Below are 23,008 nucleotides of genomic sequence, written 5' to 3'. Positions count from 1 at the left end.
ACCTGTTTTTGCCAGGGTCGCTGATAACATTTAAGCTTGATCAAATGTTTTCTTTTTGCAGAAAAATGCTTTTTTTTGTGGTGGCAGGGACAAAATATGATATGTGTCTGTGTGCATGAAATAATTTGCAAACACTTTTTTTGAACCCATATTGGGAAATATTATTGGAAAATCAAGGATCCTAATCCTATACATTATAAAAGTTTGGTGACAGATCCTACCCTGCAAGTATACAATGGGTCACAGCTAATGACTTCAATATTCATAACCAGAGAGAAAGTGATCCAAACATAGACTGAGGTCTATACAAATACATCTGATCTCGTAGAAGCATACAAAAGTCTTCAAAAGCCAGATTGATCTCAAGAAATAACTCTTTATTCTGAGACAGTTACCATTACTTCATTTTTTAAAAAATGACAAAACAGCAATAAACACTTCGGCTCTTTAATGAGCAGATAACCAGGTCTCTTAGCATTGGAATAATTATAATGTTCATTATTCAGATTAGCTTTTTATTTTTTTCACTCAGTAGAGCCAGCGTTAGTGGCCCTGAAGTACAAAGAATTGTCCCCGTCAAGTTGTATACAATTTGTTGTATGTGTAATAAGCTTTCAATCTTGAAAAAGAGTAACTGAAAAGAAACATTTTCTGTTACTGCAGTTAGTTTGTCAGAGAAAGTTCTGCGCGTTATCTTACAAACTATCAAAATTGCTAGTCATTTGAAAAAATGCAAAATAAAATAAAAATCACATAACTGTACTCTAATAGAAATATAATACAGGAAAAGAGAAACTGTAATCACCAGGGCTGTGCTCTTAAGTCCATCTTAATTTTTTCCTCTTTTTTAAATATATAAATGTATGATTACACATACAAACTTTTTTTTTAAAATGACCACAACAGACCATTTTTTTTAAAAAAAATTGAAAAGTAACCGTAAGGGCAAAGGGGCAAAAACATCCTGTCATTTTAGCCTACTTTTCTTTTCAGATCCAGACAATATTAAACAAGATGCAGAATTAAACATTTCCAGATTATTCCACATTATTATTCCAATTGCAGTATCTAATAAAGTACAGGAATCTCCTTTCTTGTACACTCTGATGGTACACAAAGCAAAAAAGGGAGTAACTTGGAAATTGTGTACATCCTCATGCAATATAATTGGCCCTATGAATTCGTGAAAGTTGTATTTGTTGTGATCATTTTCGGCAAGGTCACTTTTACCTCTGGCAACATATTCCTAAGCAAATAAATCTTGGAACCTTCCTTGTTCTTTTGATGTGGTTGTAGTTCTGTTCATTGAACTATTACGGATGTATGTGGAAGAGATTGTAATGAAACTAGACCCAAATGGGGTTTAGTTCATCAAAAGACACCCTATTAAATTTTGGTGGTGATGGAGTAGGGAGAGATTACCATTGCATTTACGTTTCACATTAGTTCAATGCAGAACCCTTAGAGGATATTTTCTCAACATGTTGTCCATCAGATATCTTGGACCACTGTCAATTTTGCACCAAAAATAAGCCCAATGCATCTGGAGGACCTTGAGTTGGGAAAAATTGGCACATACCATCAAATCTCTCTCTAGAAACTACTGCAGAGACCTCTATTAATGGAAGGCAGGGGTTTATTTACAATTTCCTTCCCCACCCCTTAGAAAACAAACCTTCCTTCACTTAGGCCAATCAAGGAAATGAGTTTCTGTTGGACACTCCAATGACATGAGAAAATATTTTAATGACAGCTTAATCAGCAGCACACCCACCAAGCATAATAAATTATCATGCACGTTGTGCGAAAAAATATTCAGTTCCTTTATTCCCACAATGTTTATTCCGACAGCACTTGTGTGATAATATTGAAGCTGCCAGATTTTCAGAACATGGTTAAAAAAAACAACAACCAAAAAACCCTGGCAGATCTTAGCACACGAGCTTGTACCTAAGGCCTTGAACAGCTCTGATGCTTTGGACACTGATTCAAAGGTATAAATATGGTCTACACAAGAAAACAGTTCCAAATAAAAACCGGTGCAAATGATGTGACATTCCATCAATGTGTCTCTTGTGCATATTTATAGAACTTTTTTAAAAAAATTCAGCTGTAGTTTCTCTCCCACTCCTGTTTTGCACGTGCCTAATTCCATCATGTAACTTAAACCCTCAAAAAAATAATAATTAATAGAGTGTGAATGTAAAAAGTACCATTCAAGGCAATTGCTTCAAGCAATTGCTTTCTCTTTTTTTTTAAAGTTCATTTGTATATATGTACAATTCATTTTCCCCCCAACTCCCTCGAGTTCTCGATATGTATATTCACATACTATTTCTCCAAATTTAAATAATAAGAGTCTTGTAGGGTTGAAAGCCAAGTTAAGTCTTCAGCAATTATAACCCACTGGAATCCACCCCAAAAAATAAAAGTTCATATCCTCTTGTTTGGCTATACCCTAGTTGTTGAATGTGAATGAGGATGTGGATGGGGCAGAGTGCTGTTCTGTCCACCTGTAAATGTATTAAATGTGTGTAAGGGTTGAATCCCAGGTATAGTGTTTGGAATCATCGTAATCGTATTGGGGGTCATTAAAGGAATATCATCAGGTGACCTTCTCATAGCTAGTGTGTAGTCTGGGGGGCAGGCGGTCCTAAGAACCACCTCGTGTGGATGAATGGATTCACATTCATGACCCAAGTCACTGTGCTTCATTTGGAGGGACATTATTTCCTCTTCTTGTGCGTGGGTGAGATCATTGGCAGTTGTACGCTGGGGGCTACATCTCCGATGGACATCATGTCTCCTCTTGTCCTTTTTGTAGTATAATGCTGCAAAGGCTAAAATGTTCAAGAACAACAAAGATGCTCCCACAGCGATGGTGACACTCAACTCCGTGGAATAGTCTCTCTGATCTCCTGAAATTAGACTCGGTGGTTGTTTGGGATCATCTTGCTTGGCTGTAGGAAAAGCTGATGTTACAGGTACCAAATTTTTCCGGGTTGGCCTGAAAGTAATATCAGTTGATGGCACTTTAGTTGTTGTAGAGGTATACTGTGAAATGTCATTAAGATTGTGCAGGTGAGGTACTAGTTCCAACCACAGATTCACCTTGTTAGCTCTGTAATGTTCCTTCACTCGTGGTTTTAATCCAATGTGAAGATAAAGTTGATCTTTTTGAGAGTATCTGGTCCATGCTACCTCCTCAAAGCGATTAGGTTTTGTGTGGATGAACTTAGTGTCTTGTGGAACTGGTTGATTGGGATCCCTAAGAGGAAAACAGGAAATGTCAAGCTTTTTTTAAAAAAATTGCTATTTCTTTTAAAAGTATTTTTACCTGCTTAGCAGGACATCTCACAAAACACATTAAATTAGGATGAATTAGGAATATGACTAACATTGAGCCTTAGTCATATTAAAAACAGACTCCATGAAATGAATGGAACTAAGTTCACTGCTAAATTAAAACTCATTATTTTAAGTATTTTAAATCTAGATCCAATTTTTTCTAAGCACAGAGAAAAATATAACAAAAAGATTCAGTTCAGGTTCCATTATGTCATGTTCATCATCCTGATTAGCATTATTATTAGCTTCACAACAATAATATACGAGTGCAATAATATAATATTGCATTAGCAAAATCAAGGTTCAAACAATTGTTTTCCTATAATAGCTGGCTGGTTATCTCTGGTGGGAATTTAGTTTCATTTAAAGCCAGTCTATAATGCATATTGTATATTAGCCATTAGTCTGACCATTTTTATTCAAGTTATTTAGTCTGTGGAGAAGGGGGAAGGGAGAAATCCAACCAAATAAATAAATAAATTTAACAAATTCTGCTATTGTTATTACCTGTTTATTTCCACTAAAATATGTTTTAAGCCATTGGTATATATATTTTTATGCAAAAATTATATTTGTGTGTTTGTAAAAAGTCTCTAAATATAAGTACCTGTCCAACCTAAACTTCTTTCATATCTCTGATTTAGCAGTAAAGCCAATTTTCATCCTTGAGCTTATTTACTTGTTTGTATTTTATTTATTTATTTATTTATTGGATTTGTATACTGCCCCTCTCCGGAGACTCGGGGCGGCTAACAGCAATAATAAGACAGCATACAATAATAATCCAATACCAAAAACGATTAAAAACCCATTAATATAAAAACCAAACATACATACAGACATACCATGCATAAAATTGTAAAGGTCTAGGGGGAAAGAGTATCTCAATTCCCCCATGCCTGGTGGCAGAGGTGGGTTTTAAGCAGCTTACGAAAGGCAAGGAGGGTGGGGGCAATTCTAATTTCTGGGGGGAGTTGGTTCCAGAGGGCCGGGGCTGCCATAGAGAAGGCTCTTCCCCTGGGTCCCGCCAAGCAGCATTGTTTAGTTGACAGGACCTGGAGAAGACCCACTCTGTGAGACCTAACTGGTCGCTGGGATTCGTGCAGCAGAAGGCGGTCCCTGAGATAATCTGGTCCGCGGCCATGAAGGGCTTTATAAGTCATAACCAACACTTTGAATTGTGACCGGAAACCAATGCAGACTGCGGAGTGTTGGTGTAACATGGGCATATTTGGGAAAGCCCATGATTGCTCTCGCAGCTGCATTCTGCACGATCTGAAGTTTCCGAACCCTTTTCAAAGGTAGCCCCATGTAGAGAGTGTTACAGTAGTCGAGCCTCGAGTTAATTTTGACGAAGATAATAATTTTGAAGGTGAAGATTGTCTTTATCCAATCTTTCATGAATAATCTGTCTCAAATACTTTAATTTTTTTTTTTTTAATGTTACATGAAGTATGGTAGCAATGGATGTGTTTGCAGCCATAAATCAAGCAATTATTTTCATGCTACCTGCTGGCAACATTGTAACTACAAGAAGGACTTTCAGACTATTCCAAGATTCTGAATTTATCAACTCATTGTAATGCCTGTGACAATGGTGGGATTCAATTTTTCCCCCCTACCAGTTCTGTGGGCGTGGCTTAGTGTGACTTGGTAGGGGAACGATACTGCAAAATCTCCATTCTACAAAATCCAATTTCCTCCCGATCAGCTGGAACCTTCTAGGTAATGTATGAATTACTGATTTACAGTGGTTCTTTAGTAGGTTTCTTTTTTCTTATTTGCAGAAGCAGTGACTGAACTTGGATTATTTTCTGGGTTACACTCTGATATTCAAAAGGAGTATAGCAGTGGTAGGATTCAAACATTTTTACTATTAGTTCTGTGGGCGTGGCTTGGTAGACGTGGCTTGGTGGGAATGGCAGTGGAAGGATATGGTAAAATCGCCATTCCCTCCCCTCTCCAGGGGAAGGCTGCTGCAAAATCCCCATTTCCACCCAATCAGCTGGGACTCGGGAGGCAAAGAATCGATAGGAGTGGGACAAGTCAAAGATGGCATTTACCAGTTCTCCAAACTACTCAAAATTTCTGCTACCAGTTCTCCAAAATGGATCAGAACCTGCTAAAACTCACCTCTGCCCTGCAATGACCTTATAATGCAGGGTTATTTGTTCACTTACTGCTGCTGTAGATATGTTATCTATGCATCAATCAATTCACTGCAATTTGTCCCTTTATATACACTGGTACATGTGCTGGAGGTTATTTATCATCAGATCTTGCTAGAATTCCTCCAAATGAGTTCTACCCACCTTTCTCAAACATCTGTCTCCTACTCCTTTCTGCCTGAAGCAGAAAAGAAAGGAGGTGGTTTTTTTTCTATATGAGAGAAAATGGTCAGAGGATTAAAATTCAATCAACTGTAAATTTTAATGATCCTTCATCAGAAATAGTTTTCTTTTCCAGTGAATTTGTTAGGGCTTGTGGGGAATACAATGGTACCTCTACTTACGAACTTAATTCATTCCGTGACCAGGTCCTTAAGTAGAAAAGTTTGTAAGAAGAAGCAATTTTTCCCATAGGAATCAATATAAAAGCAAATAATGTGTGTGATTGGGGAAACCACAGGGAGGGTGGAGGCCCTGTTTCCTCCCAGGAGATTCCTAAAGAGGCCCCACAGAGGCTTCTCTCCACCTTTTCCGGTTACAGTTTCGGAGGCTCGGGTTTGTAAGTGGAAAATGGTTCTTGAAAAGAGGCAAAAAAATCTCGAACACCTGGTTCTTACCTAGAAAAGTTTCTAAGTAGAGGCGTTCTTAGGCAGAGGTACCACTGTATATATATGTATGTGTATATATGTATATACATATACATATATACACATACCTCTATACATATGCATACATATATACAAAGCTGAAGGGATCAGATCCTGTGGCCTAGAGGTTAATTCTCTGCCTTACAAGGCAGAAGCTACAGGATCAAATCCCAGTAAGGGTATGGCTAGCTGATGAGGCCAGAACAAGTCTGAAATAGTGCTATCCTAGTCTCCCTTAATTTTAAAAATTAAGCAAAAACATGTGATACATACATATACATATATATTGTGTGTATGTGTGTTTGTGTATGTATATGTATGTATGTATATATGTACACACACACACACATATATGATTACATATTTTTACTGAGAAGTAAAAAGGAAGGGAGCCTGTTATAGATATATTTCGAACTTGTTATGGTCTCATCAGTCAGACATACCCTACTGGGATTTGAACCTGTAGCGTGCTGCATGCAAGGCAGTATATTACACACAGGTTACTCTATGCTGCAGGCTCGCCTCTGAATCAGCTTTTACCAGGGAAGAGCCATGTGGTTGATTTTCTGTCGAAATCATCCTGGTATCCCCAAATATGGGAGATAGCAACTTTCCTTTCCTTTTGCCCCTCGGTCCCACACAGGGGCCATTCCAAGGCACACAAATTGTTTTTATAGTCGACAAACTATAATTTACATGGTTGCATATTTTTGTTGATAAGTGAAAAGGAAAAGAGCCTTTATATATATATAACAGTATATATATAAATAATATTATATATACCTATAATATCTATAATATTTTATAATATAATATGTAATATTGTATGGTGTGATGGGGAACTATGATCTTGTTGATTGGTTCTTGATCTACGTGAACATCTAGGTACTACTCCAGGACTTACCCAGTCTTTGCAAAGTTGGTCCAATAGGTCATCACCACTGCACTTAGCATGATGTCATTTTTTGAAAAATTACAAGGAAACAATTCAGTGGGACCAATCATGGGAATTCCTAATACATACGGAACTTCATCTCCATGAGCAGCATCTGCCCATGCAGGAACCTGATCTGTTTGGCAATGGTGATAGAAGGCATAAAAATATGTAGGCGATCCAAAGTTTGAATGAAGATCAGCGGTAGCCACTGCTGGTGCAACCCACTGGTGATCGGTAAATAAAGCCAAGAGTGTTTTTCTTCTTGTTTCAGGATTGTGTCTGTCTGCCCAATCTGTGTACATAAATTTAATAGTTTCTCTCAAAATGTCTTTGCCTTCCGGGTATCCATATAAGTTATCGACAAAGTTTGAGACAGCAAAGTCAAAATCACTAGCAGATATGCCGTCTTCACTGTCAACAATGTTTTCCACAAATTTGAGCCCTTCTCCTTGGTTAACACCCAACATAATGTCATAATTGAGGAATTCTCCTTGTTCCATCAGTATCTGAGGGTCATCTGGTATCACATCCCCATCAATAACTGGACCAAAGGCTATGTGGTATCGGGCCGGTTGAATATCCTGATCGACAAGTTCTCGAAATGGTTTCTTCTGTAGACATTCTACTAATTCTACGGTGTCCGATACATTGCATCCAACTTTTGTTGCTAACATCCTGGCATATTTGGCGGGCTGAAAACTGACTGCCCAGCTGGAAAGAGCTGTTCCACTTTGAGCTATTGCTCTTTGGAAAAGTCCTGTGTGATAAAGTAGAGGATAAAGTTAGTGGAAAATGTTACTTGATGAGGATAATAGATCACATGCTTAAAGTATCTGAATTAAGATTTCAGCATTACAATATAATTAGTACTCGCACAAATACTACTACCACACAGCTGAAGAAGACTGGCGGATAGGGAACATTTTGTATAATGTGGTATTAATGATCCAATGAACCTTTCAAGACAACTACTGAGACTGTGTATGGCAGGAGTAGCTCCTCTAACGTCCTTCCTACTATTTCTATAGGTAATTAGGAAAGAAAAAAATATAGAAAAAGACGAGAAAGCGAACAGTAGGAAGAAGAAAAACTCGATCGGTTGAAAAATGGACAACTAAAGTATGCAACATACATGTCCAAATATGAGCTACACATAATTATTATAAAATAATAATGAAAGAGAGCACAATCTACTAGAAGGCTGCTTCCATATAAAACTTTGAAAATAACTATTAGCAACTACAAACATACTGATTTTTAAAAATCCTGATTATGCGTTTAACCAAGCTTTGTGGCATACTTCATTATCCAATTTGAAGGAGCCCCCTTTTCAAATTGCTAAAAATGGGGATTCATATTTTATGAAAAAGCTTCCCTCCCAGTTTCCAGAAGACTGAATAAGGAAACAAATAGGATAAACTACAGTTTTGGTAATAAGCCAAGTCAGACAAGGAATAAAATCTCAGTTCATTTTTTGCAAGCTTTTTTTTTTAAATCAGAGAGATATTTAACTTTCCATCAATGTGCAGTAGTCAACTGCCAATTCTGAGATATTTAAGTGGGGAAAAGAAAGAAAATAAATATATGAAATGGGGAACAATTGATTGCACAGTGTTATTCTAGGTGTTTGCATACGGCCTAGATAATTTAGTGGAGGTTGAAACAGTGCTGCAAAAGATTAATGTACAACGATTTGTTGCTCTCTTTCAAGGTATAATTCAGGAAGAATGTGCCACTTTTTGAAGCATGGTTACATGAAATGCTACAGGAAGTTTTTTTTTTTTTAACCAGAAAGCCTTGTGAATCTGTGCTTAATTTATTTTATTTATAGCTTGTTGCTTCTCTGTTGGTTACTTATATCATAGAGTTTAATACAAACCATAGAAAACCATTCAGTGACATATTTTATCATGTTTCCTAAGTTTGGATTAAGCCAAAAGTTGAACTGGTTTTAAAATCTTACCACTTAGAGAGGGCTTTAAAAGCACTATGAAGCGGTGTTAGTATGTCTTTGTGCAGCCCTGAGTGAAACCGTTGACATACACACAGCAGAGTGATAGCAGTGGTTTAATTATGTGGGTTAACCAGTAAATACACAGACTTAGTATTTAACAAAGTATTATTTACAAATATATACAAATATCAACAACAGAGTACAAATCCCACACAGCTACTCTCAAAGATAACTCCCCCCATAGGGAATGGTACCAGCGCCCTCTTATGGCCAAACCAGCCAAAGCTCTTAAAGACATATTACTTCTTTGCATAGACGACCATTGGTAGTTTACTACATGGCAACCCCAATACAGGTGAGTACCAATGTACTAACAAGCGGTATATAAGTTTAAATGCTATTGCTATAGTGTAGTGATGGTGAACCATTTTTGGATCGTGTTCCAAAAAGGTTTGTGCATGCACGATAGCATGCATGTGGGTGCCCACATCCATAATGCAATGCCCTACACCCACACATATGTACAACCCACGCACTGCCCCCCAGGTATTCGCAGAACCCCACACACTGTTCCCCTGCGCATGTGAACTGGCCTCACTGAAGCCTTCAGACCTCCAGTAGGCTCATTGGCTATTTTTTCACCATTCCCAGGGTTCAGGGGGCTTTCCTGAAGCCTGGGGAGAGCAAAAATGGCTGAAAACAACCCCCAAAATCAGCTGACCAGGGCACACATGCACGCTGGAGCTGACATAGGGCACTCAGATATGGCTCCGTGTGCCACCTGTGGCACCCATGCCATAGGTTTGCCATGACTGCTATAATGTCATGGCCTTCACTCCTCCAGTCGAAACAGAATACACTACAAAACTAGACTTACAATCCTGGATCTAGAAAGCTTAGAACTACGACGATCTAAGTATTTCCCACAAGATCGCATGCTGTAATGTCCTGCCTGTCAAGACTACTTCAGCTTCAACCACGACAACACAAGAGCACACAATAAATTCAAGCTTAATATTAACCGCTCCAAACTTGACTGTAAAGAATACGACTTTAGTAATCGAGTTGTCAAAGCGTGGCATTCATTACCGGACTCCGTAGTGTCATCCCCTAACCCCCAACCATTTTACCCTTAGACTATCCACGATTGACCTCTGCAGATTCCTCAGAGGTCAGTAAGGGGCGTGCATAAGTGCACCAGTGTGCCTTCCATCCCCTCTCCAATTGTTTCTCCTATATCTCCTACATCTTTTCTTCCATTCCTATATCTTCTCTATCCTTCATTGATATATTTTATTCTTATATCTTCTCTTCTATTCTTTCTGTGATATATTCTACTACCGTGTTTTCCCGAAAATAAGACACTGTCTTATATTAATTTTTGCTCCAAAAGTTGTGCTATGTCTTATTTTCAGGGGTGCCTTATATTTCTCAAATAAGACAAATTCACAGGCAGAAAAGCTGACACCCCCAAAGAAAGTGTACTGTACAGTACACTGATTACGGTACGGTACCTGTCAGTATGGCACACACACACACAAACGACGGCACTTATATGGTACAACAGTATATTCCCGCTATTGCAGCTTCCGGCCACCAGAGGAACTACAGTCTACACACTGTAGTGGAGACTGTAATGGCGGTGAGACAGCAGCAGACTGTGTCTGCTGTACTGGACAGTACAAAGCAATGGAAGGGGCCAGCAGGGGACGCCATATTATTACGGTACCGCTATGAACAGCTTTGAATGGTACCATATGTTTTTCCACCGTACTGTATGTAAACTTGACTACGCCTTATTTTCGGGGGGGGGGGGGTGCCTTATATTAACAAATTCTGCAAAACCTCTGACATGCCTTACTTTCGGGGTATGTCTTATTTTCGGGGAAACAGGGTATGAGTATATTCTCTATAACCTTCATTGTGTATTGGACAAAATTAAAAAATAAATGTGTGTATGCATATTTCTCTGTGGGTGTACCCCGTCCCTGTCATAAGTGGCATTCCCCAGGGAAGCGTACTAGGTCCTACTCTCTTCATTCTCTACATCAATGACCTCTGTGACCATATCGAAAGCAACTGTGTTCTTTTTGCTGATGATGTGAAACTTTTCAACACCACTGACAACATACTCACTCTCCAAAAAGACCTGGACTTTGTCTCAGACTGGTCTAACACCTGGCAACTTCAAATATCAACCAACAAATGCTCTACCCTCCACATCGGCAAAAAGAATCCAAACCGCACATACGAACTGAATAAACAATCTCTCACTGCCAACCCACCCTCAGTAAAAGACCTTGGAATACTAATATTGAATGACCTAAGTGCTAAATCTCACTGCAACAATATCGCCAAAAAAGCTTCTAGAGTTGTTAACCTGATCCTACACAGCTTCTGCTCAGGCAATCTCATAGTACTCACGAGAGCCTACAAAACTTTTGCCAGACCCATCCTAGACTACTGCTCATCTGTCTGGAACCCATACCACCTCTCAGACATCAACACCCTTGAAAATATCCAAAGATATTTCACCAGAAGAGCCCTTCACTTCTCCACTCGAAACAGAATATCCTACAAAAATAGACTAACAATCCAGGGCCTAGAAAGCCTAGAACTACGGCACTTAAAACACGATTTTGGTATTGCCCACAAGATCATATGCTGCAATGTCCTACCGGTCAATGACTACTTCAGTTTCAACCACGACAACACAAGAGCACGCAACAGATGCAAACTTAATATTAACCGCTCCAAACTTGACTGTAAGGAATACGACTTTAGTAATCGAGTTGTCGAAACGTGGAACTCATTACCGGACTCCGTAGTGTCATCCCCTAACCCCCAACCATTTTACCCTTAGACTATCCACAATTGACCTCTGCAGATTTCTCAGAGGTCAGTAAGGGGGCGTGCATAAATGCACCAGTGTGCCTTCCATCCCCTGTCCAATTGTTTCTCCTATATCTCCTATATCTTTTCTTCTATTCCTATATCTTCTCCTCTATCCTTCATTGACATATTTTATTCTTATATGTTCTCTTCTGTTCTTTCTGTGATATATTCTACGAGTATATTCTGTATAACCTTCATTGTGTATTGGACAAAATAAATAAATAAATAAATAAATAAATGTGTGTATGCATGTTTCTCTGTGGGTATATTTAAATAATTTCTAACTTGCTATTGAATCTATCAGGAAATGCATGAAATGCATGTTACATCACTTTAGGTTTTCTACACATTCTTTTTCAGAGGCATTTCGGAGCAATCCAAAGCTTTTCTCTTACATACCCATGGTTCAAAGGTGAAATCTCAAAAACAACCTGGAGTAGATTAGGAATTAATGTTGTGGAGCTAGAGAAAGATTCGGCTGCTTTATTGATTCAAAGGTGTGACTTTTCTCCTACAGTCCTATATATTTGGAAGCACTTCTCTTGAAGGATTAGAGCAGCATAAGCAATTAACTGTAGAGGCCAGTCAGGCAATCGTAAAATAAGGTATTTTAATTGAATGAATGTGACTTCAAGAACCTGACAGGTGAGAATCAAAAAAATAAATTGGAAAATAAGAATCCTTCTCTGCAGTCAAGGAATGATCTCCCTGACTAGAAAAACAGGACCATGCGATTTAATAGTTCTCAGCATCATTTAAAGGCAGTGGAAAGTTTAAACGTTCCAAAAAGATCTTATGCAAGTACAGTGGTACCTCTACTTATGAACTTAATTCGTTCCGTCACCAGGTTCTTAAGTAGAAAAGTTTGTTAGAAGAAGCAACTTTTCCCATAGGAATCAATGTAAAGCAAATAATGCATGCGATTGGGGAAACCACAGGGAGGATGGAGGCCCTGTTTCCTCCCAGGAGATTCCTAGAGAGGCCACATGGAGGCTTCTCCCCACCTTTTCCGGCCCTGTTTCCTCCCAGGAGATTCCAAGAGAGGCCACATGGAGGCTTCTCCCCAACTTTTCCAGCCCTGTTTCCTCCCAGGAGATTCCAAGAGAGGACACATGGAGGCTTCTCCCCAACTTTTCCGGCCCTGTTTCCTCCCAGGAGATTCCTATAGAGGCCCCATGGAGGCTTCTCCCCGCCTTTTCCGGCCCTGTTTCCTCCCAGGAGATTCCAAGAGAGGCCCCATGGAGGCTTCTCCCTGCCTTTTCCGGTCCTGTTTCCTCCCAGGAGATTCCAAGAGAGGCCCCATGGAAGCTTCTCCCCACCTTTTCCGTCCCTTTTTCCTCCCAGGAGATTCCAAGAGAGGACACATGGAGGCTTCTCCCCACCTTTTCTGGCCCTGTTTCCTCCCAGGAGATTCCTAGAGAGGCCCCATGGAGGCTTCTCCCCATCTTTTCCGGCCCTGTTTCCTCCCAGGAGATTCCAAGAGAGGACCCATGGAGGCTTCTCCCCACTTTTTCTGGCCCTGTTTCCTCCAAGGAGATTCCTAGAGAGGTCCCACGGAGGCTTCTCCCACCTTTTCTGACCCTGTTTCCTCCCAGGAGATTCCTAGAGAGGCTCCATGGAGGCTTCTCCCTGCCTTTTCCGTTTACAGTTTCGAAGGCTCGAGTTTGTAACTGGAAAATGGTTCTTGAGAAGAGGCAAAAAAAATCTTGAACACCCGGTTCTTATCTAGAAAAGTTTGTAAGTAGAGGCATTCATAAGTAGAGGTACAGGTTGTTCACAATAATTCATTTAACTACTATTTGAAGTTGCAATGATACTGAAAAGGCTGACATATGAGCAGCCTACACACTCCAAAGCAGTGATGAATTGCCACCGGCTTTACAACCGATTTCCTGAGTGTGTGCTTTGCTGCATGTGCGTACAAAGTTCAGAGGAAATAGAACTTTGACATTGCAAACTAGGCAAGGAGCACAGGAAACAGCTGCGGAGCAGTAATTCAATCGGCCACCCCTGATCAGCTGGGCTTTGGAAGCAGAGGTAAAAGGTTAGTATAACCAGTAGTAGGTTGCACCTGGTACAGCTGGGATTGGGGTTCCGGTAGCGCAAACAGAGATGTGCATGCATCTCTGAGCCCCTGACATGTTCACGTGTGCACCCATGCAAGATTTGGCTTTTGTGCATGTGCAGAAGCAAGAATATCGGTGAAAATTGCCGAACTCATGCTTTCATACTTGTCCTTACACAACATTTGGCTTCCGGTGCAGTATTCCTTCTATGGGTCAAAGGTCACATGGTTGGGCAAGCCCAGATGTGACACAAAGCCACACATGGATGCTCAGTTCACATTATAAACTGTTAGTGTAAGTTAGCATGTTTTTTTGCTCAAGCCTGGCAAACATGGAGTTCTTGGTAGGCCTGGGAAAGTTCAAGCCTGGGGAAATTCTAGCCTGTAGCAAAATGTAACAGGAGTGACTTTCCACCATCAAAGCACATTCTTTGCCTGCTGACAAGACTCCCTAAAGTTACTCTTAAAGTTCTGTCCTTGTGTCCTTGCACTTGCAACATTAACAATGCTGGATTATTCATTGTATGCATGTTACCACATCATGTAAAACTGCGCATGTAATAGCTAAAGTAGTGTAAGAGATAACATTCATTATAAGAGAGCTGGGTGGTAAAATAAAGTTGGCTTCATTCACTCTTACATATGTCTTGCCTCTCTTTGAGCCGTTCTCCGTTCTTCACACAAAGACGTGGGCGCCCACCCGGCAGAAACGTGTGTGCCTACGCTGGTCTCCGGGAGTGTTCTGGCAGCGGCAAAAGGTAGGAACCCCCACCAGAGTATAACCCAGGGGTGGGTGGGTGGACAAGCCCACTTTCATGGATATAGAAAAATGGTTCTTTCTCAACTTGGAGTCGTAGCAACTAGTTCTAAAGAACCAGTCCAAACCGGCAGCAACCCAACACAGCTACAGGGACCTGGACATTATTCAATATTGGCAAAACCTTGAAACCTCGTCAGTTCTCCTGATGGTGCATGAAAGCTTGGCACCTAAAACTGCTTGTAATCTCATACAAGAAAGGACACTGAAATTAACGATACCCAGGGATGGGCTACTGCCTGGACGAGGGGAACGCAGTGGGATAGCAAAAATGGAGCTCTGCCCCAGAGCACCTAATTTGCACTGAAACATGTTGAAAGAAAATGCAGGGTGTCCTGCATAAGCCACGCCCACAGTGTGTTATTTGTTTATTATTTATTTATTTATTTTATTAGTTGGACTTGTATGCCGCCCCTCTCCGAAGACTCGGGGCGGCTCACAACAAGTAAAAACAGTCACAACAGTCCAATTAATTAAAATATTTAACGATTAGTAAAGGTTTTGGTAGCCCTTCACTGACAATGGGTGGGGGAATCTGTTTTTGCCCTCCCCAGGCATTGAATTATGGGTGTGGGCACTCATACATGTGTGATAGCATGCACACGTGATCTTTTTGCACCCGAGGGAGAAAAGGTTCGCCATCCCTGTACTAAGAAATTCAAAAAATTAAACAGTGAGAGAGCGAACGGATTCATGCTTGAAATCTACTATGGCAGTGGTTCCCAAGTGGATGCAGTGAAGTTTGCAACATTTGCTTCTAAGAGAACATTCATCAGGAAACACCAGGTGCATTTCAAAATAGCAATAGCAATAGCACTTAGACTTATTTATATACAGCTTCACAGTGCTTTACACACCATTGTGCCTCCCGTCCCTGTCCTACTGTCCAAATTTACCTATAGCTACCTGCTTTTGTTTATGTTTATACTATAAACATAACAAACAAAAACAAACAAACAAACAAATATTCAGGCAGACCATCATTTACTAAGTACATCCAGTCTTGTAACAGTAATTTAGGCTTGCTTGCTAAATCAGAATTGGAAATAAATTGTGGTTCTGGTTTTGGTTTGGAGGGCAAAGAGAGGTAAGTTGCCATTTGAATGTAATTATTAGTCATAGGCTGTCACAAAGAGATTGAAATTACACAAATTAAAAGAAGAGAGAAGACAGAGAATGAATGAGTCATTTATATCCCAATTTTAAGTGGAAACTTTTTTCATAGGCTTCTATAAAGGTGCCACAGATTATTACATCAAAACGATTCACTCAATAATTAAAAATAGACTAAAACGATTTCCCATGAAAAGCTCAACCTGCTTAAGCCGTGATATTGTGATAGTCCAATAAAAAGCATGATTCTCCCCCACACCCCCACACCCCAATTTTCTCTATAATGATGAACACTGATTTAAACAGAGCTATTTTGGACAGCCCTTTCTCAACGTTTAAAAGTTTCTTGTTAAATTTGCAATGTTAAAGTATGTAAGTCCATATTAACAAAACATGAGAAACCTATTATTAGTTTCTCTTCTTGCAAGCGAGTCTATAGAAAAGAAAATGTGGATAGTAGTGTTGTTTTTGTTTTTGCTTTTTATTTTATTTTTTATTATATTTTATGGTAAATGGTATAAATGTGCTAAATAGTAGATGCTAATGTTTTCCCTGGCTTCTAGCTTTCCACGCAGCAAAACATACTGAGTAAAGTAAAAACCACAGTAATAACTCTCTATATCTATAATTTTAGTCTTTTCCTTGGGTACCAGGTGTAATTTACAACAGATTCAAAATAAAAGCTTTCTTGAAATAAGTGCTCATTTTCTTCATAGTAAATGAGTTTGCCATTTTCCTACTATTAATTGTGCCATAAATAGGCCTACAATCATAAACTAGACTTTGAATGGTGCAAATGTCACTAACGTTCGCTACAGAAAATGTTTCTTATTAGATATCTTGAAAGACATAGATGTAGAAATGGAAATAAAATATACACCTACTTTCTCACAAGAAAATGTTTTGCTGCCATAAACTGTACTTCTGCTTTCATCGAATTCTAATGAGGACAAGGAAAAAAAACCCTTTGTTCCAACCTATGTGTTTAAAAACTTTAGAAAATATTGATGGATCAAACTGAATATACAGCTTTTCAAATTTACAGTTTTAATGGAGTCTCAAGAGATTTTGAAACACTTTTGAAAGCTCACAACTTTGACTTTAGGAATGGGCTTCTTTCAACCATCAGAAACATCTGAATACATCTTCCAATTATGATCAGTAGGCATTAATAGACATGATTTCGGAACTGTCTTCTGCCGCACGAATCCCAGCGACCGATAAAGTCCCACAGAGTTGGCCTTCTCTGGGTCCTGTCAACTAAACAATGTCATCTGGTGGGCTCCAGGAGAAGAGCCTTGTCTGTGGCGGCCCCGGCCCTCTGGAATCAACTTCCCCCGGAGATCAGAACTGCCCCCACCCTCCTTGCATTTTGTAAGCTATTGAAGACCCACCTATGTTGCCAAGCATGGGGAAATGAAGATGCCCCTGGGCTTATATTGTTTATGTATGGTATGATTGTGTTGCATGGTTTTAATAATGGGTTTTTAGATGCCTTTTAATATATTGGATTTGTTATATTGCTGTTTTTGTTGTGAACCTCTCTGAGTCTAGAAATCTAATAAATTATAATGGTAATTATTATGATTTCATCTAATCCTCATTTCCAACCCACCTACCCTGCTGGCCATCATGGCATCACATCATTGTGTAAAAAACTGCCAAATGAAAAAATATCTCCTTTGAATCCATGCCTTTGAAACCACATTGTTACATTAGATAATGGTGGGTTTCAATATGGATTGAATTTTTTTTAAAAAAATGTGTTATACTCAGTATATAACTTAATCATGAAAAGAAGAACCAAACTGCAAAAGCAGCTAGTATGAGGGATCCAGAGTCTTCAATACCATCAACCTTGGGGAGAAGGTAAAAGAAGGAAAGAGAAGGAACATGGAAAGAGATGGACTATAGTTGTAAAATTGAATGAAATATGGTGTATATGAAAAAGGAAAACAGATGGTTTATTTGTTTATTTATTTATTATTTTACTTTGATTGTTATATAATTGACACCATAATGGAAGACAATATAATATGATGGATGTTATTGCATATTTGCTTATATGTTACTGAATATTTGTTAATATATACAGTATATATGACTGTAATGACAATGACGATGATGTATGTTCGCATGTTAACATCTTGGACACATAGAGAGCACACTGCTCAACATAGAAATGTGCGATACAAAAAATAAAAAAAAAATATTTATACAAAATGCCATTAACCTTTTCTTCATGCAGTAAGTACGGTAGTGACATACAGCTCAGTGTAGCTAGATTACGTTGTGGATCACAGCTGATAATTTTCCAAATGTTTGCTCATGAATGGGAAAATATTAATATAGTTTATAAATAACTGGCAATTATTATGCCATTAAAATGCATTTTTACATTTTTTTATTTACTTACTGCTTACTGTGGAATGTGTTTTGCTACAAAAAAGTAATGCATTAATAAACAAACAAACAAACACTTTATAATTTGCATCTGCACTATTCAGTTCACACCCCTTCTGGAATTATGATTGAGTCCCGGTGGCGCAGTGGTTAGAGTGCAGTACTGCAGTCTACTTTTGCTGACTGCCGGTTGCCTGCAGTTTGACAGTTCAAATCTCACCAGGCTCAAAATTGACTCAGCCTTCCATCCTTTCGAAGTGGATAAAACGAGGACCCAAATTGTTGGGGAAAATATGCTCACTCTGTAAACCACTTAAGGGAGGACTGTAGAGCACTGTAAAGTGGTATATAACTCTAGGTGTCATTGCTATTGCAGGTGTGTTGCTTATATGTTGGTTTAATTATCAATGCCCCCTGATTGTACTTGTGACTGTAATTATTATACAATTTCCTGAAGCCTAACTAAACTAGATTAGCTAAACTAAACAAACTACAAAAATGGTGGAAGGTCTTAAGCATAAAACTTATCAGGAAAGACCTAATGAACTCAATCTGTATAGTCTGGAGGACAGAAGGGAAAGGGGGGACATGATCAAAACATTTAAATATGTTAAAGGGTTAAATAAAGTCCAGGAGGAAAGTGTTTTTAATAGGAAAGTGAACACAAGAACAGGGGGCACATTCTGAGGTTAGTTGGGGGAAAGATCAGAAGCAACATGAGAAAATATTATTTTACTGAAAGAGTAGTAGATGCTTGGAACAAACTTCCAGCAGATGTGGTTGGTAAATCCACAGTAACTGAATTTAAACATGCCTTGGATAAACATATATTCATCCTAAGATAAAATACAGGAAATAGTATAAGGGGAGACTAGATGGACTATGAGGTCTTTTTCTGCCATCAATGTTCTATGTTTCTAACTAACTCAACTAAATCTATTACACAGAGACAAACATACATACATGTATAGGAGAGAGAAAAACTGTTACAGCAGAAGAAATACATAGAAATTAAGTTTGCATGAATTGTAGGCACAGTACGTAACCTCAAATCAAAAGTGGACTTATTTTTTGGTGTGGAAGGACACTATCTAGGTACATCAAGAACATATATGCAAGAGCATGACAGAGTAGGCATGGTGGTGGCATGCAGACACCAAAATCATCAAAATTTGCAACCTGCAATAATACCTTTGGTTGAATTGCTCCAACGGTTACCTTCAGAATAATGGGATAAAGTCAAGAGATTGACACATGAACCGCCGGCGCCAGATCCAAAGACAGTTATTCTCAGCGGGTCGCCCCCAAAGAACCCAATATTTTCACTAGTCCATCTCAAGGCCTGAATGAGATCAAGAAGGCCATAATTCCCTTTAGCTGCTTGATCCCCAGTGCTCAAGAAACCTGCAAGTCAAAAGAGAAGAAAGAAAGAGGGGTGGGGGGAGAGAAAACACATTAGAGAAAAATAAAAATTACTGCACATTTCAGATTACGGCTGAGCTGTTTTCATCAGGCCAACCGCTTTCAAACGTATCAGGAGTTAAACGCTACGGAAATACATTTTGTTCTTTATCTACTTTGCAACCATTTACAAATGACTCATCATTCCCACTACAAATCCTTGGGTATTTATTGTAATGACGCTATGCATTATAAATGACTGAAGGCTTTCGAAGGCTGATTTCAGTACAGAGTGGCACGCTAACTGACACTTCCCTTGCAATTTGTTTTAAAGCTCAGGGAGGCCATACGTTGGAGCTCATTAGGTATCATTTACATTTCCCATTGAGCAGACACAGGAAAGGCCAGTCTGGCTGAGGTCGTTTTCATTTGTATCTGTATTAGCTATGTGCTGTATGTATGTATGTATGTATGTATGTATGTATGTATGTATGTATGTATGTATGCAGTAATGGGGGTAGTAAGCTTATGCACTATTTATTGAATCCTAATAATAATACTAATAATAATACTACTAATAATACTAATAATAGGTATTTGAAAAGTGTTCGGAAACTTCAGATCGTGCAGAACGCAGCCGCGAGAGCCATCGTGGGGCTTCCCAGATTCGCCCACGTTTCTACAACACTCGTGGTCTGCATTGGCTGCCGATCAGTTTCCGGTCACAATTCAAAGTGTTTAAAGCCCTACATGGCATTGGACCAGAGTACCTCCGGAACCGCCTACTACCGCACGAATCCCAGCAGCCGATAACTAAATGTCATAAGGGTACTAAGGTATGAATCCCAGCGGCTGATAAGGTCCCACAGAGTTGGCCTTCTCCAGGTCCCGTCGACTAAACAATGTCGTTTGGCAGGCCCCAGGGGAAGAGCCTTCTCTGTGGTGGCCCCGGCCCTCTGGAATCAACTTCCCCCAGAGATTAGAACTGCCTCCACCCTCCTTGTCTTTTGTAAATTACTCAAGACTCATTTATACCGCCAGGCATGGGGGAGTTGAGACACCTTTCCCCCAGGCTTCTTTATATTTTATTTCATGTTTGGTATGAATGTGCTGTTTGGTTTTTAAATATATGATAGGGTTTTAAATGCTTCTTTTAATATTAGATTTGTTTTGCTATAATATTGTTTTTATTGTTGTGAGCCGCCCCAAGTCTTCGGAGAGGGGCGGCATACAAATCTAATAAACAAATAAATAAATAAATAAATAAATAAAATAATAATTTATTAGATTTGTATGCCGTCCCTCTCCGCAGACTCGGGGCGGCTCACAACAATAATAAAACAATGTACAATGTGACAAATCAAATGTTTAAAAGAAAACACATTAAAAACCCAACATTTAAAAACCATGCAACACATGCATACCATACATAAAACTACATAAGCCTGGGGGAGATGTCTCAATTCCCCCATGCCTGGCGATATAGGTGGGTCTTAAGCAATTTATGAAAGACAAGGAGGGGGGAGTTGATTCCAGAGGGCCAGGGCTGCCACAAAGAAGGCTCTTCCCCTGGGTCCCGCCAGACATCATTGTTTAGTCGACGGGACCCAGAGAAGGCCAACTCTGTGGGACCTTATCGGCCGCTGGGCTTCGTACCTTAGTACCCTTATGACATTTAGTCTCCAAAGGAGAAGATTGAGAGGAGACTTGATAATTGTCTACAAATATCTGAAGGGCTGTCACAGAGCAGAGGGATCAGCATGGAAGGACTAGAAACAATGGAATGAAATTGCAAGGGAGTAGATTTAGATTATATATCAGAAAAAACTGTCTAACAGTAAGGGTGATAAACCAGTGGAACAGTTTGCCATAGGAGGTGGTGGGCTCGCCTTCACTGGAGGTCTTCAAACAGAGACTGGACAGTCATCTTTCTGGGATGGTTTAATGTATCCTGCATTGAGCAGGGGGTTGGACTTGATGACCCTCGAGGTCCCTTCCAACTCTATGATTCTATGATCCTTAATTACTTTTAAAATTGGAAATAATTAAAGAGTATATTTTACCCATAAATGCTTTAATCATTTTAATCATTATCTAGAACTGGATTTTTATAGCAATTAAAGAAAATTGAGCTACTTGCCTAATCTGTTATCATACTGAACCTTGGGGGTTGAGTACAAAACCTGAAAGTGTTACTGTGTTCCTCGACAAATAATGCTGTCTATCATCAGTCCTTTTTGTGGCTATTCAAATAATGTGACTGAACTGACTGAAAACGAGTCCAAGCATCTATTTGAAAACCTATCTTGGTCATTAAGATATTTCCACCCAGTCACATGACCTTTAAGGCACTCCCAGGTCACATGATTTTTCAAGCCACTCCCACCTGGTCACATGGATGATAAGCCACTCCTACCCCGGTCACACAACCATCAAGACACACCTACAAATAAGCCATGCCCACAGTGCGGCAGTAAAAATTTTGGCAGCCCATCACTGTATGTATGTATGTACGTACGTATGATATGTACAGTGGTACCTCAAGATACGAACCCCTCGTCTTACGAACAATTCGTGATACGAACCCGGGGTTCAGAAAAAATTTGCCTCTTCTTACGAACTTTTTTCAAGTTACGAACGCCAAACCCGAACTTCCGGGTTCGGCATTGGGAGGCTCCTGGGAAGCCCCCGGGCTGTTTTAAAATGTGACCGCCGGGCTGGGGGGCTTCCCAGCAACCTCCCGAATCCCGAACTTTTGCCGAACTTCCAGGTTCGGGGTTCGGGGGGGTGCTGGGAAGCCCCCCAGCCCGGCGGTCACCTTTTAAAACAGCCGGGCGGCTTCTCAGGAGCCTCCCAACGCCGAACGCGGAAGTTCGGGTTTGGCGTTTGGCTTCCGGAGGCTCCTGGGAAGCCCCCCGGCTGTTTTAAAAGGTCACAGCCAGGCTGGGGCGCTTGCCAGCAGCCCCGACTCCCTGCCGCTCGCCCATGACCGGCAGAAGATCGCTCTTGCCCGGCTTCCGCGCGAGGCATCAGGTCAGCATTCTGTGGGGCGGGCGGCGGGGAAGCCGGCGGCTGTGGCAGCTGCTGCAGGAGGCTTTCCCCCTCCTCGTCCGCCGCCCGCCCGCCCAGAATGCTGACCTGATGCCTCGCGGGGAAGCCGGGCAAGAGCGATCTTCTGCCGGCCATGGGCGAGCTACAATAAGCTTCCACGCCCTCGCCCGTGCCTGGCGGGAGGTGAAGAGTGCTTTGCCCAGTGCAAA

General features: G+C 40.1%; 1 protein-coding gene across 3 annotated transcripts in view; it reads right to left on the bottom strand.

Moving 5' to 3' along the window:
- Positions 1-356: 356 nt before the first annotated feature.
- NLGN1 (neuroligin 1) overlaps positions 357-23,008 on the bottom strand; it is a 636,614-nt gene continuing 613,962 nt past the window's right edge. For 2 of the 3 annotated variants that reach the window (XM_070753653.1, XM_070753654.1), the window contains exons 4-6: positions 19,566-19,751; positions 7,068-7,857; positions 357-3,268 (exon numbers count right to left, since the gene is read on the bottom strand). In XM_070753653.1, coding sequence (XP_070609754.1) covers positions 2,452-3,268; positions 7,068-7,857; positions 19,566-19,751 — 1,793 coding nt within the window. In that variant the 3' untranslated portion in view covers positions 357-2,451. Of the gene's footprint in view, positions 3,269-7,067; positions 7,858-19,538; positions 19,752-23,008 lie in introns of all 3 variants that reach the window. The other variant, XM_070753652.1, reaches the window with a different exon arrangement.

The sequence above is a fragment of the Erythrolamprus reginae genome, chromosome 5 (assembly GCF_031021105.1).
Source record: "Erythrolamprus reginae isolate rEryReg1 chromosome 5, rEryReg1.hap1, whole genome shotgun sequence".
NCBI classification, from domain to species: Eukaryota; Metazoa; Chordata; class Lepidosauria; order Squamata; family Dipsadidae; genus Erythrolamprus; species Erythrolamprus reginae.
This window is presented reverse-complemented; position numbering and strand designations above follow the sequence as displayed.